The sequence below is a fragment of the Thalassophryne amazonica genome, chromosome 17, assembly GCF_902500255.1.
Source record: "Thalassophryne amazonica chromosome 17, fThaAma1.1, whole genome shotgun sequence".
NCBI classification, from domain to species: Eukaryota; Metazoa; Chordata; class Actinopteri; order Batrachoidiformes; family Batrachoididae; genus Thalassophryne; species Thalassophryne amazonica.
This window is the reverse complement of record NC_047119.1, coordinates 20,652,287-20,669,545: the sequence shown is the minus strand read 5'-3', so window position 1 is coordinate 20,669,545 and position 17,259 is coordinate 20,652,287. Positions and strand designations below refer to the sequence as shown.

The following is a 17,259-nucleotide window of genomic DNA, read 5'->3' as shown; positions in this document are numbered from 1 at the left end:
TTCAGACCTGTTACAAAGTCTGATTTGTCTGTCTGTGTGTGTGTGAGAAGACAAAATAACTTGAGAGCCATTGAAGTTTTCAGCTTGACACTTTAGAGGTCTGTGCCTTGGTGTAAGCTTTACGATGAGTTTTGAATATCGTGGCCATAGATCAGGGAGTTGAATGTCATAAATCAAGGTCACAAAGGTCAAGGTAAACTTGAGAAAGCTTGAACGATCTAGCACCAAAATTTGCACTTATGTACCTTAGCATAAGAGCTTGGACCAGTTTACATATGGAGGTCATACATCACAGGCCAAGGTCAAGATCACCGTGGTTAATGTATGCTTGAGAACAGTTGGACTTTTTAGCACACAAATCTGCATGTACAGTAGTGTTCAGAATAATAGTAGTGCTATGTGACTAAAAGATTAATCCAGGTTTTGAGTATATTTCTTATTGTTACATGGGAAACAAGGTACCAGTAGATTCAGTAGATTCTCACAGATCCAACAAGACCAAGCATTCATGATATGCACACTCTTAAGGCTATGAAACTGGGCTATTAGTAATAAAAAAGTAGAAAAGGGGGTGTTCACAATAATAGTAGCATCTGCTGTTGACACTACAAACTCAAAACTATTATGTTCAAACTTGCTTTTTTAGCAATCCTGTGAATCACTAACTAGTATTTAGTTGTATAACCACAGTTTTTCATGATTTCTTCACATCTGCGAGGCATTAATTTTGTTGGTGTGGAACCAAGATTTTGCTCGTTTACTAGTGTGCTTGGGGTCATTGTCTTGTTGAAACACCCATTTCAAGGGCATGTCCTCTTCAGCATAAGGCAACATGACCTCTTCAAGTATTTTGACATGTCCAAACTGATCCATGATACCTGGTATGCGATATATAGGCCCAACACCATAGTAGGAGAAACATGCCCATATCATGATGCTTGCACCACCATGCTTCACTGTCTTCACTATGAACTGTGGCTTGAATTCAGAGTTTGGGGGTCGTCTCACAAACTGTCTGCGGCCCTTGGACCCAAAAAGAACAATTTTACTCTCATCAGTCCACAAAATATTCCTCCATTTCTCTTTAGGCCAGTTGATGTGTTCTTTGGCAAATTGTAACCTCTTTTGCACATGTCTTTTATTTAATCGAGGGACTTTGCGGGGGGTCCTTGCAAATAAATTAGCTTCACACAGGCGTCTTCTAACTGTCACAGCACTTACAGGTAACTCCAGACTGTCTTTGATTATCCTGGAGCTGATCAATGGGTGAGCCTTTGCCATTCTGGTTATTCCTCTATCTATTTTGATGGTTGTTTTCCGTTTTCTTCCACGTGTATCTGTTTTTTTTGTCCATTTTAAAGCATCGGAGATCATTGTAGATGAACAGCCTATAATTTTTTGCACCTGCGTATAAGTTTTCCCCTCTCCAATCAACTTTTTAATCAAACTACGCTGTTCTTCTGAACAATGTCTTGAACGTCCCATTTTCCTCAGGCTTTCAAACAGAAAAGCATATTCAACAGGTGCTGGCTTCATCCTTAAATAGGGGACACCTGATTCACACCTGTTTGTTCCACAAAACTGACCAACTTATGTGGGTCGCTGAAGAGGAGGTACTGCTGGTCCACCACCACCAGAGGGCGCCCTGCTTGGAGTGCGGGCTCCAAGCACCAGAGGGCGCCAGACCCAGAAGGAGTGACAGCTGTCATTCATCCTCTGCAGCAGCTGTCACTCGTTTATCATCATCATCATCACCATAAAGGCCGGACTGCAACTCCACCTCCTCGCCGAGAAATCGACTACTGAAGAGGTAATTTCTCTGCTGACTCATACGTTATGTAATAATCTGAACTTCTGTTGCAGCCGTTTTCCTGGTGTTTTCCTTATCTGTGGGATTGGTGTTTGGTGTGACAGCGACGGCTTCGCCTCACACCCCAAACCAGATAAGTGGTTAATCAGGAGCTGCACAAGTGTGTGATTGGAGGTGGAGGTGCTCCCTCCTAACTGTGTGCAGACTGTGGATTACTGAGTGTGCGGACTCACACTCATTCATCTTGTCTCTGCTTTCTGCCAGCAGTACCAGGGTCGACAGCCGAAGACAGAGGCCACCTGGGGACTCGGGACTTGGCGGCTCCGGTGTTCTTCAGACCGTTGGTGGTGGAAGCCGTGTGGGACGCGGCTTCTCTCTCGTCGGGGGTCTTCTATCTTCGAGCCTGCCCACACGTCACCTGGTGTCAATTGACTTTGCAAATCTTGTGTATTTAGTTGTGTATTATCACAACATTAAATTGTTACTTTTTGGCTTATTCATTGTCCGTTCATTTGCGCCCCCTGTTGTGGGTCCGTGCTACGACACCTTCCCAACACAACTCACTGACTGAATGCCACACTACTATTATTGTGAACACCCCTTTTCTATTTTTTTTACTAATAGCCCAGTTTCATAGCCTTAAGAGTGTGCATATCATGAATGCTTGGTCTTGTTGGATTTGTGACAATCTACTGAATCTACTGGTACCTTGTTTCCCATGTAACAATAAGAAATATACTCAAAACCTGGATTAATCTTTTTAGTCACATAGCACTACTATTATTGTGAACACTACTGTATGTACCTAGCCATAAGTTTGCATATGGAGGTCAAGGTCACGGGTGGTGTAGTCTTTATATTTGTAGTTTGAACGTCTAATTTCAGTTCATGAGATATAAATCAGAATGAACCTGGATTTTTATTTAATTAGCAATTTTGTGTTTTAGGAACTAAAGGCCGCAGCTACAGGGATGATGAACACTGGATTGATCCGGGACTCCCAGCTAAGAGGTGATATGAACACAATTGTAACTTCACCTCAGCGAGCTCAGCAGCACAGGGACTGCAGTGAGCTTATGCCGCCATCATTCGTGGTTACACAAAGTCTGGTGTCCCTGCTTACTGAAAAGGGCGTCCATTGTTGCACCCCAGAAAAAGCTGAATATGAAGCTAATGGTGAGAGTCATGTTGAGGGTTACTTGTTTTTTGATGATGTGATTTTGCTTTCTTTTACACATGAGATCGTCTGTGTTTCAGTTATTGATGTGATGCTGCAAAGCAAGAGAAGTGTCTTTATCCTCGCCTCTTTCTCCTTGATTCTGCCTAGGTGCAACACTGGGCGCCCTAGAGCTGGCTAATGCACTGGCAGCATGCGTCCTGTCTGCTCGGCTAGCAAGTAAACATCGTCAGTGGGCTGCACAACAGCTGGTACATGCACTGGCAGCCACAGGAAGGGACAGTGCCAGTCGGCCCCAGACCTACAGTGACCTAGCTGGGGACTTACGCAAATGTCCTCTCAAGAGACTGGAAGGACATTATAACAGGGTGAGGGCTTCTTAGTCTGCAGTAATCAGTCACTTACGCCATTCGAATGATTGCAGAATGTAAATGCCATAATGTGTTTACTTTATTTAATAACAGTATCAATCAAATATGATTTTTCCTTTAAGGAGACTTGAGATGGGAGATTTAGTGTTTTTTTTTCAGAGCCTGGGGGTCTTCCATTACTTCATCAGCCAGTATATATGTTTCTGATTGTGTACACAAGAAATACTGGCCTCCAGTGGTGAGAGGAACCGTGCAATTAGCAGCAAGACTTCACAGACAACTACATAACCCCCCTATGTTTTATGTTTGGTTATCGTGCATGTTAAAATGCACCAACATGGCCTAAAACAGGAGGCTCACTGGTTATCACCTGTATTCACCAGACTTACTAATTGCAAGTAAGGCCACATAGGATCTTCATAAAGGAGAAAATGGCATTCCTCCTCCTCCTAAAAAAGAAGCACACAAACAGACCTCTAAACAGTTTCTTCTCTATAAATCACAACCAGGACTTGATCTTGTGTGCAGGAGTGAGCCTCATTTGCCTCCCTCAAAAATTAAGCACAAGTGATCATTTCAGATTTGATTAACTGAGCCATCTAGGCATCTTGACTTGTTTTATAGTAGCTTGGCACACTACAGGACAGAATCCAACAGAACGTGGTTGTTGGCGCAGCACCTCTCTGTGTGTTAAAAAGACATCGAACACTGCCTGAGGAGGCAGCCATTGACACTTTTGAATTAGAATATTTAGAAATCAGACTTAACTCATTAAGCAAATGATCTGGACACAGTGTCAGTCTGTAATGTGTTCTCAGCAGTGCCTCATAATTAAATAAACACGAGCTGATCAGGTGACCCTGACTCATTTCTGTTTTAAAATCAATATTTTATTAACACCTTGAAATTTCACAAAATAGTTTGATCATGTAATTGGTAAATGGACGGCATTTATATAGTGCTTTTCCATCTGCATCAGATGTTCAAAGTGCTTTACAATAATGCCTCACATTCACCCCGATATCAGGGTGCTGCCATACAAAGCGCTCATTACACACCGGGAGCAACTACATGTGCTACAGTTCTCGTTAAAGATCAGCTTTTAGTGATAGAGTCATGTATTGCGATGTGATGACCAGTGATATCATTTAAAGTCATTGGCTCGGGTGTGTTTATTATTGCTTCTTGACTGCTGAAATTTAACACTGCAAAAACTGTCCCTCTCAAAATAAGACAAATAATCTGAAATATAGCCAAAATATCTTGTGTTAAGCAAAAAAAATCTGCCAATCGGGTAAGAAAAATTTACTTGGTCAGAATTCTCAAAATTAGCAAAATGTCTAGGCACTGAATAATCAAAATGTGCCTTAAAACTAGACAGAATTCTTATTTTAAGATTAGCCTTTGTCTTAAAATAAGGAAAACAATCTTGTTCCTTTGCTTGAATGATTTGAAATCCATAGCCTTTCCTTGTTACTGGTTAAATACAGCTTGATATTAGCTGGAAAAACTTACTAAGAAAAAGTGAGATACATTTTTCCAAAATATGACATTTTTTTTCTAATGTAAAAATGTTTGACAAGATTATTTTTCTATTTAGACAAAAATTAAGTCAAATTTTCTTTAAATAAGACTTTTTTTCTTTCTTAGATGTCAATTTTTTGCAGTGAATCTGATGAGGTCTTCATTTCACCAGTATGACCATCAGTGTCTCCAGTTCCCAAATCTCCAACACACTGGTTTACATTTAATTATAAAATTGGACCACAAATTCTCTTGTCAACTCCGTTTGGAGTTCAGTTTTTCCTTGGGAAGTGGTTTCGGACTACCATGTAAGAAGTCCCCCAATTTAAGGTTATCTTGCCAAACCATGAAGTAGAGATGAAGCTAAGTCAAAGACAGAAAGTGGAATTTGTCCACCCAGATGATGCCTGGAGGGGTTCTGGGTCATTGATGATAGTAGAATAATAACAGAAAGTCAAATGGTCACATCTGCAAATGAGGCCACTGGTATTTCAAATTTGAAGAAATTAAGTTGCTTCATCTGGGTGAGGAGATGTTGGTGATTAGATTAGATTAGATTAGATTACATTAGACAGAACTATATTAATACCTTGAGAAGACCCTTTGAGGGAAACTGAGGTTCCAGCAGTATGGTATAACAGCACACAGGGTAAGAAGCACACAGAGTATTAAAAGTGAAAGTAAAGAAAAATAACAGTTTGCAGTATAAATACCAGACATACTGATCAATACTGGTTTACTGATGGTTCCCATCAGAATGGAAAATCACAAAGGTAAGGTCAATAATCCAAAAGTAACTCCCAGTGTGGAGCTGAGCGTCTTGTCTGACAAGCTGACATCGGTGTGTGAGCATGTAATGGGTGAATGTGAGACATCATTGAAAAGAAGTCGTATGTAAATGCAGTCCTTTAATTCTTCATCAGCCACATGATATTTATAGTCAGAGAAGCTGTAATTTTCTTCAGTCTTTACTAAACAGTAACTACAGTTTGCCTTCACCGTTATGGTACAGAATATATAAAAAGCAGGTTTACATAATTTGTGTTCTCTTTAGGTGACCAGCTGCTTCTGGAACAATGAAAAGAGGCTGTTGGCTACGTGGTGTCAAGACAAGATGGTGCAGCTGTGGAACATCAGCCACAACAATGTGGAGCTACATGCCACCTTCAGCTGTGATACAAGGTGACCTCAGCTTTGACTGCCCCGTTCAAAAATATTTTAGGAAAACCGCTTTCTCAACAGCACGGCCATTTTTAAACCTCACTGCTAATCATCTAAAACAAGCATATTTTGCTAAATCAGGTTCATGTAAAAATACTGAGATTTTCATGTGAGTTGGTGTTTCCTTTGCTGTTGCATGGTTGGTGAATTATTTGGGTTGAAAGTTTTCTTTTTCAAACGCTGTTGGAACACAAGTGAACCTCAGTTTCGCAGTGGAGGGACTTGTAGTTTCAAATTCTAATCTTTGTTTGTTAAAGATGTACAACATGTTTGTATGCTGGGTGGGCTAGAAAAACAGAAGCAAATTATCCCCATGAAGTCACCCATTAAAAAAAAATACAATATAATTTTTCCATGTTTGCATGTTGATCACATAAATAAAATCCAAACATGTTGTGAGTTACATTAATTAATGTATCAGTTGGTATAATCTGCTGGCCAGTTCTCTTTCCTCATTGACTGATCTGGCATCAGTGCAATCACAGCATTGCTAATTGCATTGTTTCATTGGGAAATTAATCTACACCTCGTTGCCATTTAAACTGTCCTGTGTTGTTAACACTGGATTATACTGTTTATAGTTGTTTAGCTACAACCTTTCTGTCACTGCATGTTCTGTCAATGCTGTGCTCTTTGTTTTGCCTCACAAAAATGGCCATAGCATGTGGTCATCCCACTGAGTCTGGTCTGCTTGAGGTTTCTTCCTGTAATACAAAAAAAAAAAAAAAAAAACTGCTGAAGCATTTGTTCTTTAACACGTGTCAGTGTACTTGTGCATAGACACCGAGGTGACTTGTTTTGTGATTTGGTGTCCTCTATCAATAAATCTAATTAAATTAATCTAAATTTGTGTGTGTGTTTTGGGGGTGGCAGCTTTTGTAGTCTGTAGACTGTTGTCTACTAATTGGTACCTGTAGCCACTACCACTTGGGAGTATACTGTCAAAGAACTGGATGTCTTAAAGTTGTCAGTTGAAGCTGTTGTCCCTTTGACTCCCTTCAGTACAACAGACAGATCAAGATCAACAAGGCCTGGAAGAAGTCATCCTGTGTCTCATGTGTACTGGAGTGTTGGTGGAAACTTTGTGGCTGCCCCTGAGAACAAATACATCAACATAATTTCCATCAGGGGTGAGCGTAACCTCTTTGGTCTTTGAATGTTTCTAATGATATCACAGTGTAAAAACAAAGAAAAACCTCTGGTTGATTAGTGCTCATATACTTCTTAGTAAAGAAGATTAAATTCAGTGGGTGATAAATAATAAAAGATAATGCATAGTTTTCTGTTAGGCTAAGGATTTTGCATTTTTATAAGGAAGATAATATATTAATTTTCATAGTGCTACAACAAAACAACCATCCAAACAGCTGATATGAAAGTGTCTCCAATCATAATTTTAGCAGTTTGTTTAGGCTTTGTTTATTCTTATTTATCTGTGCTGTTTTGGTGGGAAATGCAGATTTTATACATTTCTTTTCAACAAAATAATCACAGCTTCATTAAAAAAAAAAAAAAAAAAAAAGCTGTAAAACTGTAAATGTAATTAAACATACCCTACATTTTTAGGATCTCACTGTCATGTGGAGGCCCAGGTCTCACGTGCCACAGCCCTCTGCTGGGCCCAGACTTTCAGTCTGTGGGTTCTTGAACAGTCTGTGGGCAGTGTGGACCATCCCACTGAGAGCATGTTGGTGGGGAGGCTGGATGGCTCCCTCTGTTGGTTTCAGGTCACGATCCAGGAATCAGGGCTGCACGTGAAGACCATTGAAGTCACCCACTGCTACAGGAAAGACGGTGAGCAGACTGTTAGGCACACTGCTAGTGTGTGTTAGTAGAAATATATTACTGACATATTTTATGGACTGTATGACACACTGGAATATTAGATGCATCTGTCCAACAATATGTCATTCAGAGGAAAAACATATCAGTTGTATCGGCCTATAAGTCACATTGCTTTCTGGAATGTGGAGGTACTGTTTCATGCAACAAGCATGCATCTAAAATGAATGCAAAATTTCAATATTGATTTAATTAGCGCATCACTTGACATTGGTGTGTGTGTTTGTGTGAATGGGTGAATGTGAGGCATATTTGTAAAGCACTTTGAACATCTGATGCAGATGGAAAAGCTCTATAAATGTCGTCCATTCAACATTTATTTATGAGGCAAGCACTGTGTTAACGAGCAGAAGCTAACAGGCTAAATAAGATTATTGTACAAGGCACAAAGAACTCAAGGCTAAACTGCTTCTTGTTGACACTGAACAGATGAAAACATCACAGCAGAGCTAAATGTGTGCATGTTTACCTCACTAAATAAACTTTTTAATTGGTTATACATTTTAAAAACGCAGGGCTGGTGGCCAAGTGATTAGTTCACTTGGTTTCAGTGCGGAAGGTTCCCAATTCAAACCCCGTCCATGGCACATTTCTCTATGTAATGTGGAGTTGTGTCAGGAAGGGCATCTGATGTAAAACCTGTGCCAATTCAACATGCAGATCCACCTCTGATTTGCTGTGGTGACCCCGAGTGCAAAACAAGGGAGCGTCTGAAGGGACTTACTTTTTATACATTTTAAAAACATTAAAGTTAGCCAAACCTTAGGCTAGCCACCCATCTAGTTATGGTTCTGGCTGTCCCACAAAGTGCAAGAAAGAGGAGTGCAGAGTAATATGAAGGTTATTCCCTATCATTATTCAGTTAAATTTCAACTTTTTTATTTGTGTAGCACCAAATCACAAATTGGTCATGCCAAGCGTAATGAGGTCTAACCTTACTGATGCCCCAGAGCAAGCGCATAGGCAACACTAGTAAGAAAAAACTTCCTCTGGTTTTTTTGATTGCAGGAAGAAACCTCAAGCAAACCAGGGTCAGAAGGCTGACCATTTGTGCTGGCCATCCTGTCAAAAACAGCAACAACAAAAACAAACAAACATTAAAAAAAAGTCAAACAAATCATAACAAAGAAATGTCAAACATACAGTCAAACATACATCCCATACAGTCCTGTAGTCATAGTGACTATATACTCCCAATAGTCAAGAGTGCGGCCTTCAGTTTTAGAGCATGATGTATTAATTTTGGTCATTCTTTAAAACCTAGCATGTCCTTCTCATTCAGGTCTTCTTACTCTTTGCACTGTTAAACTGGTAATGCACCATCACCTGCTTTATAGTGTAGACCAGAAAGAACCTCATTCAAAGTGATTCGTCACATGTGTATATAGTGCGGGCTTGTGGCCAAATATAATAACGCAGTATTTTTTGACATATGTCACTTTGAAATATAAGTCACAGGACCAGCCAAACAAGTAAGAAAAAAGTATGGTATAGTCTGGAAAGTACAGCAACTTACATCTCTGTGGGATTTGGTACAATTCCAAGATGAACTTGGTTGTTTTTCTCCCGTGATCTATCCTAGCCCCTCAGTGTATAGCCTGGCACAGTGAGGACAAGCCTTTTGCAGTTGGCTATCCAAATGGAAAGATGCTTCTTGCTACAGCTTATGATAATGAGCAGCCTGTGGTGTTATCTCTCTTTCCTGTGAGTCTGGGAAAATGCCCCACACACATTTTAATTACAGTTTGGTATACATATCTACAGTAAAGACAGATAACTACAACTGTACATACGTCACACCAAATGGAGAATGCACTGAATTTTGTATTTTGTTATATATTTCCTATTATTTAATCTTCCATCTCCTTCCTTTTATGACATAGGAGACTGTGAGTTCCTTAAAATGGGATCCAACCGGACACCTGTTGCTCTGTCTGGGCCGGTCTGAAGTAGTGAAGATATTGGGTCGATCTGGGGGTACCTGGGTCACACTACACTCCCTCCTGCACACCGGCACAGTTAATGTTGCTGAGTGGTGCTCGCTTCCTGGCAGAGCACCGGATCCCAGACTCTTGATGGCTGTGTAGGTTTACGCAAGTCATCTTTTCTTTCTGTCTGTTCAATATTCTGCCACTGCTGCACCTAGTACATCTGTACAGAACACAAAATGAAGGGTTCTGATGACTGCATATAGCACTTGAACTGAACTGTGATGTCTGAACTGACTCAACCTCAAGCTACACAAGTGAATTGCCCAGAGTTTGGTGTTACATTGCATTATGCTTTGTTTGGTTAATGTATTGTGTATTGTTGATTAGCAGTGTACCCTAGTGTGGTATTTCATAGATATTTGTGATTGCTTTGCTGGGGGTAGTACAGGTTTGTAAATGATAGGTCACTGGATACAGCTGTGTAATGGTTTGAAAACATTTAGATTCAAAAAAATCCCAAATTGATATACTTACGTAGATAATGCTCTGCACTTTTGCATGACATGAATGCCAGCTGTTGGCGATTGCATGAATTTATGTACATAATGAAGATATCCCACATCTTCCGAATGATAAAATAAAATTTTTTAAAGGGTGACATATGTAAGTTGCCTGTTTTTACCTATATGGTATGGTATCCAGTGTTTCCAGACAGTAGATGATATCTGGAGCTACTTGACACTGAACTGGAGGCCTAATAAACGATAAACATTCAGAAGAAATGACATTGTGCAACCACATATAGAGCAAAACCTTACGGATAAAGTGATGTACATTCTTCAGCCTTGAAATTGCCCGTGGTGGGGCACTCGTCATGCAAAAGTGGAGACTATCATGTACATAAGTATATGAATTCAGTGTTTTTATTATATTATTTTCAGCTAATTACATAATGAAGTAATTCCACATATAACAGATGATGAAATGAATGTTATGATGCCCCTTTTCTTGGACTAAGATGGAAAATGTGAAGGTTTTTCATGGACATGGGTATATAAAGGTGTCTTTTATATAAGTGCTTGCTCACAGGGGGTCGTTTTGACCGTTGGGGTTTTACATAATTATTGTATGGCCTTGCCTTACAATATAAAGCGCCTTGGGGCAACTGTTTGTTGTGATTTGGCGCTATATAAAAAATTGATTGATTGATTGATTGATTGATATATAAGCTGTAGCTCTGTTTAGCTAACATACAGCATGTAGTTGGTAGCTTTAGCCTTGTTTAGCGAACATACGTTATGTAATTGGTAGCTGTAGATTTTTATAGCTAATATTTCATATATAGTTGGAAGCTGTAGCTTTATTTAGCTAACATACTGTATGTAGTTGGTAGTTTTAGCCTTGTTAGGCTAACATACATTATGTAATTGGTAGCTATAGCTTTGTGTAGCTAATGTAGGGTTGCCACTCGTCCCTTAAAATACAGAATTGTCCTTTATTTGACAATTAATTGTTGCGTCCCATATTGTTCCCGTATTGTTCCGTATTTACATACATGTCCCTCACACACTCATCAAAACTGAATAATGAACAAAATAAAAGTAGGGAGGACCTGATGCGAGGTACAGCGGATAGACCTCAGACTTTCACGTCTGCTTCTCCGTGTGCCCATCTTTCTGGTCCTGTCACGGGTTGCCTGGTATGTCTACACCCAAAACTTCACAACATCCAAAGAAGCAAAAATGTTTGCAAATGTACAGATGGGAGTGGGAAGAGTCAAACCCCTGGCTCCACAGCATTAGTGGCAGTGGGTACAAGGCAAACTGTGGGCAACCCTTACCAAAAAGTAGTACATGCAAGTATGTTTCAAGTATACTTCCAGTTTACTTTTTATATACTTATGAGTACAATTTTTTGGTAAGGGAAACAAGTATTTTTATTTTTATTTTTTATTATTTATTTTTTTTCTAAACTTTCTTATTTAAGTGTTGGAATTCACAAAAGAGATCAGGTGACTCGCCTTCCAAAATAAAAGTTTCAAAAATCTCAAATGTGTGGAACTTGAATGGACATAGTACATTAAAAAATAAAATAAAATAATGCTATTCAAGTTTAAAACCAGTCCAATCAACAATGGTGCAGAAGATGGCAAATGAAAAAAAAAATAAAAATCAATAAATACACAAACACACCAAATCAAACTATTGTAGATGCATTGTTATTGCAGCTTCATGTTGTGTATATTTTTAATGATTTTATTTACTTCTAAGAATTTACTTTAATTACCAAATAGCCAGACATACATACAAATATTAATTCCAGAAGTTTGTGCTGTTTCATTTGTATGCCTTGTTGACAGAAGCTCTATCCTTGTTTCTATAGAGGTTGTCAGAATGGTGCCGTATATGTGTGGACTTTGCCACAGGGGGGTACTGCTGTATCTTTGACGAACACATTCAACAACTCTCTTAGCAAAAACATAAGCTGTGACACTAAGGTAGGTGTGGATCTGCAGCAATATATTCCAATTTGAATTGATTGAAATCTCACTTTTATTATCCTCTTTTTCACATTGCAGTTTCTTTTTAACCTGCCGCGTTACTTGTACTTGAGCCGTCTGAAATTGTATTCCTGTTATATTTCACAGCAGGACAATGCAAAATGCTTGTTTGTACTCAGTGGACACATTACGGGAGTGAAGTCCCTTTCATTTTGCCCCGGTGGATTGGCTTTAGTGTCTGGAGGGATCGGTGGGCTTGTCAATATCTGGTCCTTACTGGTGAGAAAATAACATTCATCATTTCTTTCACTTTCTAAAGGTTTTTGAATTTGAACAAACAATACAGATTAACCATTATTCTACACAATCTCATGTAACAGATCTGTTTCTCAGTTCCCTTTTTCTGTGTTTCTTATAGGATGGTTCAGTCTTACAAACTGTGACAGGTTTGGGTTCAGTGATCAGTGCCACCTGGATATCAAACTTTGGTGTTGCTGCCTGTTTTGGGAGGTCAAAGGTAATTTATTTCATTCAGTTCTATTCATTTATGTATGTCAACTCAAGGCCCTGCAAACAAGCGATTTTAAATTTAAAAGTATACTTTCTTGAGTAGCCAGAATATCGCAATGCTTTTCCTGCTACTATTCTAAACAGTTTTATGGGGATCAAAGTTGATAAATATTTTGAACATTTCTTATTAATTACTAAACAAAAAGTAAAAAAAGCATTTTTGATTGTGTCATTACTTTCAATAACCATAAATCATACAGTCATGCTCATTAGTTGGATAGTGACATTTGTAATTTTGCATCTGTACTAGACACCACCACAAGGGAGTTGAAATGAAGCAAGTGCTGGCAGTGTACACTGTAAACCCGAACAAGTTAGCAGAACTTAAAAATAGTGAGGCAATCAGTTGCCATAAAATGTTTGAGTCCACAAACTTAAGTCATTTGTTCCCAGAACTTGAGCATTTCAATTAAATGCTACTTGTACTTCATGATTACAATTAAACAAAAGTGTCACTAAATCTTTTCGGCTGCTTACTTGTTTTTCACTTGGGGTCGCCAGCAGATGTGAGATGGATCTGTTAAGCTGAATTGGCACGTTTTACGCTGGATACCCTTCCTGACACAACCCCACATTACATGGAGGAGTGTGGCAGGCGTGGGGTTTGAACCAGGAACCTACTGCACTGAAACCACATGGCCACCACCCCTACTAAAGGGTTCATTAAGTCACCTCAGATATTTTCATATATAATTACTTAATTCTTTTAAGTTGTGTTTAAGTTATGCTTTGAAGTTTTGCTTATTTAATATGTAATTAGTTCAAGTTAATAAAAAATTCTGAGTTAAATTACCCAAAAAGCAAGGCCATATTACACAAACTTGAAATATTTTTGTAAGTAGAATGTTTTCTTCAAACTTTGAGTTTACTTAATTTTTTAATTAGTTTGAACATTCAGCATTACAGTGTAGACTTTCAACTTCAATTCAAGGGGTTGAACAAAAATGTCTCATTCAAGGAAACTTGTGGCATTTTTAGTAATAGGCTTTATTGTCATTGTACAAGTACTACAACGAAATTACCAGAGACTCATCATTAAGTTGGGGCCTGTTTGTTATGGGTTCAGCTTTTCACTCAGGACTAAAACGATTTTAATCGGCAGAGTATTTAGCTTTATTGTTAAAAGCATCACTGGCTAAGAACTGTGCTGGACAATCACAAAACACAGTAGTGAGATGCGAAAATATTATTAGATGTGTCAGGAAGCATGGAGCATACGATTTACCCCAGAAAAGTTTTAAAATGACTGAGGAGAATTTCAGTTCCTTACCTCAGCACTCACCTGTGGCAGCGCTGCAGCAGTCCAGTGACTCCACACAAGTTGAATGTTGTCGAGCTCCTTTTTTTAATACCAGTGGCCCATTCTTATTGTTGTATTTTTTTTTTCTTATTCTTTTTTTAACCAATTAAGTACTGATGTTTGTTATAAGAGTAAAAAAGTAACCCACTCTCTTATTGTTGCCACAGCAAATCCAAGTTGGGTCTGCATGTTGATTCAGCACAAGTTTTACGCCGGATGTCCTTCCTGACGCAACGCTATGTTACATGGAGAAAAGGGCAGGTGTGGGGTTTGAACCTGGAACCTTCTGCACTGAAACCAAGCACATTAACCGCTAACCACCACCACTGCGCCTGTTATCAGAGTCATGACTGAATATTTTCCTAATTTTAAAAGTGCAGATGAGCTATTTAAATTTGATGTGTGTTCATATTTATTTGAAACAGATACTGATACATACTGATGAGCAGCTGCAGATGATCTGTTCCTTTGTCAGAGGAAGCTGCCATAGACAGGCCGATTTGTTACTATATGCGTGATGAGATCATCATGTACACTAAGAATGGTGTCAGTGTTTTATTTATTTATTGTCACATTTTTAGTTGTGAAGGTAGATTTTATTCCTCACTGGCCAAAGGCCCAATGGGGGTTTATGTGGTGGCGATTCCTGTCTGTCCATCTGTCCAAAAAAGGGTATAAGCGTTCTGAAATCAACTCCTCTCACATTTTTAGTAGGAATTTTGGGAAACTTGATACAATTCCTTGTTATAGGTTGGTAATATGCATATTGTAATATTGTACAAGATTGAGACATTTTGGCAGAGGTATGGCCCTTGATTAACAAACCTAGACACTGCCACTTTCATGAGTTGGTGTCTGCATTCTGAAATCAATTACAACACACTCTGAAATGTTGCCAGAATGTAGCAAGCACTTGTGCCAAAGCTGTATTTGCCAACGGGGGATATTGTGTTCTCAGAGCTTGTTTTTGTTTTTGTTTTTCTTTTTTTTGTTTGTTTTTTTTTTTCCCACTGGCACCACTGCCTTAGTAAGCCAGTTTTACTGACACGCATTCTTTCACAGGATGTTTTGTTGATCTGCTGCACGCCTGATTGGATCAGTCAAAATCACGTGCTGGCTTCCTGTCGCATGGTGCTCAGGAGCCAGAACATCGTGGGTTTAAATCGGGCGCCGTGTTTAGCCGTCTTCCTGGAGAGGCTGCCTTTGCTGTTGCAGGAGCAGTACACATATGAGCAGGTGACAACTGGAGTGGTCTTTTGAAATCATTTATTTGTATAGTGACACAAAATGGCATTGCTTTTTTTTTACTTTTGTTCTTAAAATAAGACACAGTCTGTTGCGAAAGTATGAGCTTATAAGTGAAAAGCTCCAGCTGTACTACACTTTTAAGATGACATTGTGGTTTTTCCCAAGACTTCAAAGTTAGTTTAAAACAGCTGCAGATGTTAGTGATACTTATCCCTTCAGTTGCCTCATGTTTTTGTGTTATCACTTTAAATTTATGCTGGTTTTCTTAACTTTCCTAATTACATTCCAGTGTATAGATACTGACAAGCCTGTTGATACTTTTTGGACCTTGGTATGTCTTCCTGTAATGCAGACCCATGTGGCAGCTGGTGATCAGTTAGTCCACAGTGCCTTTTTGCAGAGTCTGACTGCCTTGACTGTGGGCCTGTTCCTGGAGAAACACCTGTGCCGTTACCCACGCCCCCCACACCACAGTGGATCTGATGCCCACTCTTGCCCATCAGAGTGGAGCTGGCTGGCCACTTACGCTACGACTGTCCGCAGTGCTGAGGCCATTGCCAGCGGGACTGTTTTCCCAGAGACCTTCATTGTGTCAGATTTTCAAAACTGTGATGACTGTGAACTCACCAAAGCACTGGTGAGTACTGACAGTCCTTTTTGAAATTTTTGATTAAGGAATATGAACATCAGATATATTTCATCCACACAAAGTCGCAGAAGTATTTCATGCACAAGTTTCACATTTTAGAAATTAACTGAGTCAGTTTCTTTTTCTTTTAGGACAATAGTAAGTGGAGCATCAGAATGGATGAACAGTTGATGTCATGGGCCACCATCAGACCAGAGGTGAAAACTCAACAGTATTGAATAAGATATTCTTGTTTACACTATGACCACTACATATTATATGATTGTTTTATCCATTTGCATAGCATTGGTATTTTGAAAATGTTTTTATAACCCCTGCAAACAAGCGTTTTTTGGATGGGAAGTAGGGGTACTACTTATCTAAACTGCTTCATGGATCAGTCATACTTCACACAAAGATTTCACACCACAGCAAGATGTGCATTAAGAAAAATAATTCTGTCATCTTCAAGGAGAGGTCATTGGACTTTAGATTTACATATACATCACATTTGTCAGTTACATGTATGAACATAGTGCCTGTTGGGCTCTTCAATGCTGAGGTTGAAAAGTTTGATAATTCAGATAAAATATTTCATAAATGATTTACAGCCACTAGGTGTCAAACTTGCACCACACTTCAGGATGTCAACAAATTTTCCCTCTAGTTTTTTAAACGGGTTTCTTTCTTTATATGTGGATACTAGTCCAGCCACTTTTTCAGTCAGATGCATTTTTAGCCTCCAGATGTGGTTTTTGGACATATTTCTGAAAAATGACTGGTGTCTGTGATTTTAAAAACGAAATCAGCAGCTATGTGGTAAATAGTGAGTAATGCTGTTTCTTTATAAATGTGGCGAGGGGCAACAGTTCCCCAGAGTGGGAGTCACATGCATTAAGTACATGTAGAAATATCACACACAGAAACTACACAAGTAACCAGATGATCAAGAATGTAAAAAAGAGACAAAAAAAAGCTGAAAGCACAGAAGGAGTATTGCTTCATTTTCTGCACAGGGCGTCATTAAGCAATAATCTTTGCATAAAAAATAGTTATCTGGTATATTAATGTTTAAAATTTATTTATTGCTGGCACATTGGCTTAGTGGTTAGCACTGTTACTCCACAGTGCGCCCCG

The 17,259-nt window shown here is 39.1% G+C and overlaps 1 protein-coding gene across 1 annotated transcript in view; it reads left to right on the top strand.

Annotated features, from left to right (window-relative positions):
* The window catches only part of LOC117530159 (probable E3 ubiquitin-protein ligase HERC1), a 147,652-nt gene that overhangs the window by 118,339 nt on the left and 12,054 nt on the right, over nucleotides 1-17,259 (top strand). The window contains 13 exon segments of the mRNA XM_034193117.1: nucleotides 2,758-2,986; nucleotides 3,138-3,355; nucleotides 5,937-6,064; nucleotides 7,106-7,233; nucleotides 7,670-7,897; nucleotides 9,528-9,649; nucleotides 9,829-10,028; nucleotides 12,259-12,373; nucleotides 12,524-12,655; nucleotides 12,795-12,893; nucleotides 15,309-15,482; nucleotides 15,847-16,131; nucleotides 16,275-16,340. Coding sequence (XP_034049008.1) covers nucleotides 2,758-2,986; nucleotides 3,138-3,355; nucleotides 5,937-6,064; nucleotides 7,106-7,233; nucleotides 7,670-7,897; nucleotides 9,528-9,649; nucleotides 9,829-10,028; nucleotides 12,259-12,373; nucleotides 12,524-12,655; nucleotides 12,795-12,893; nucleotides 15,309-15,482; nucleotides 15,847-16,131; nucleotides 16,275-16,340 — 2,124 coding nt within the window.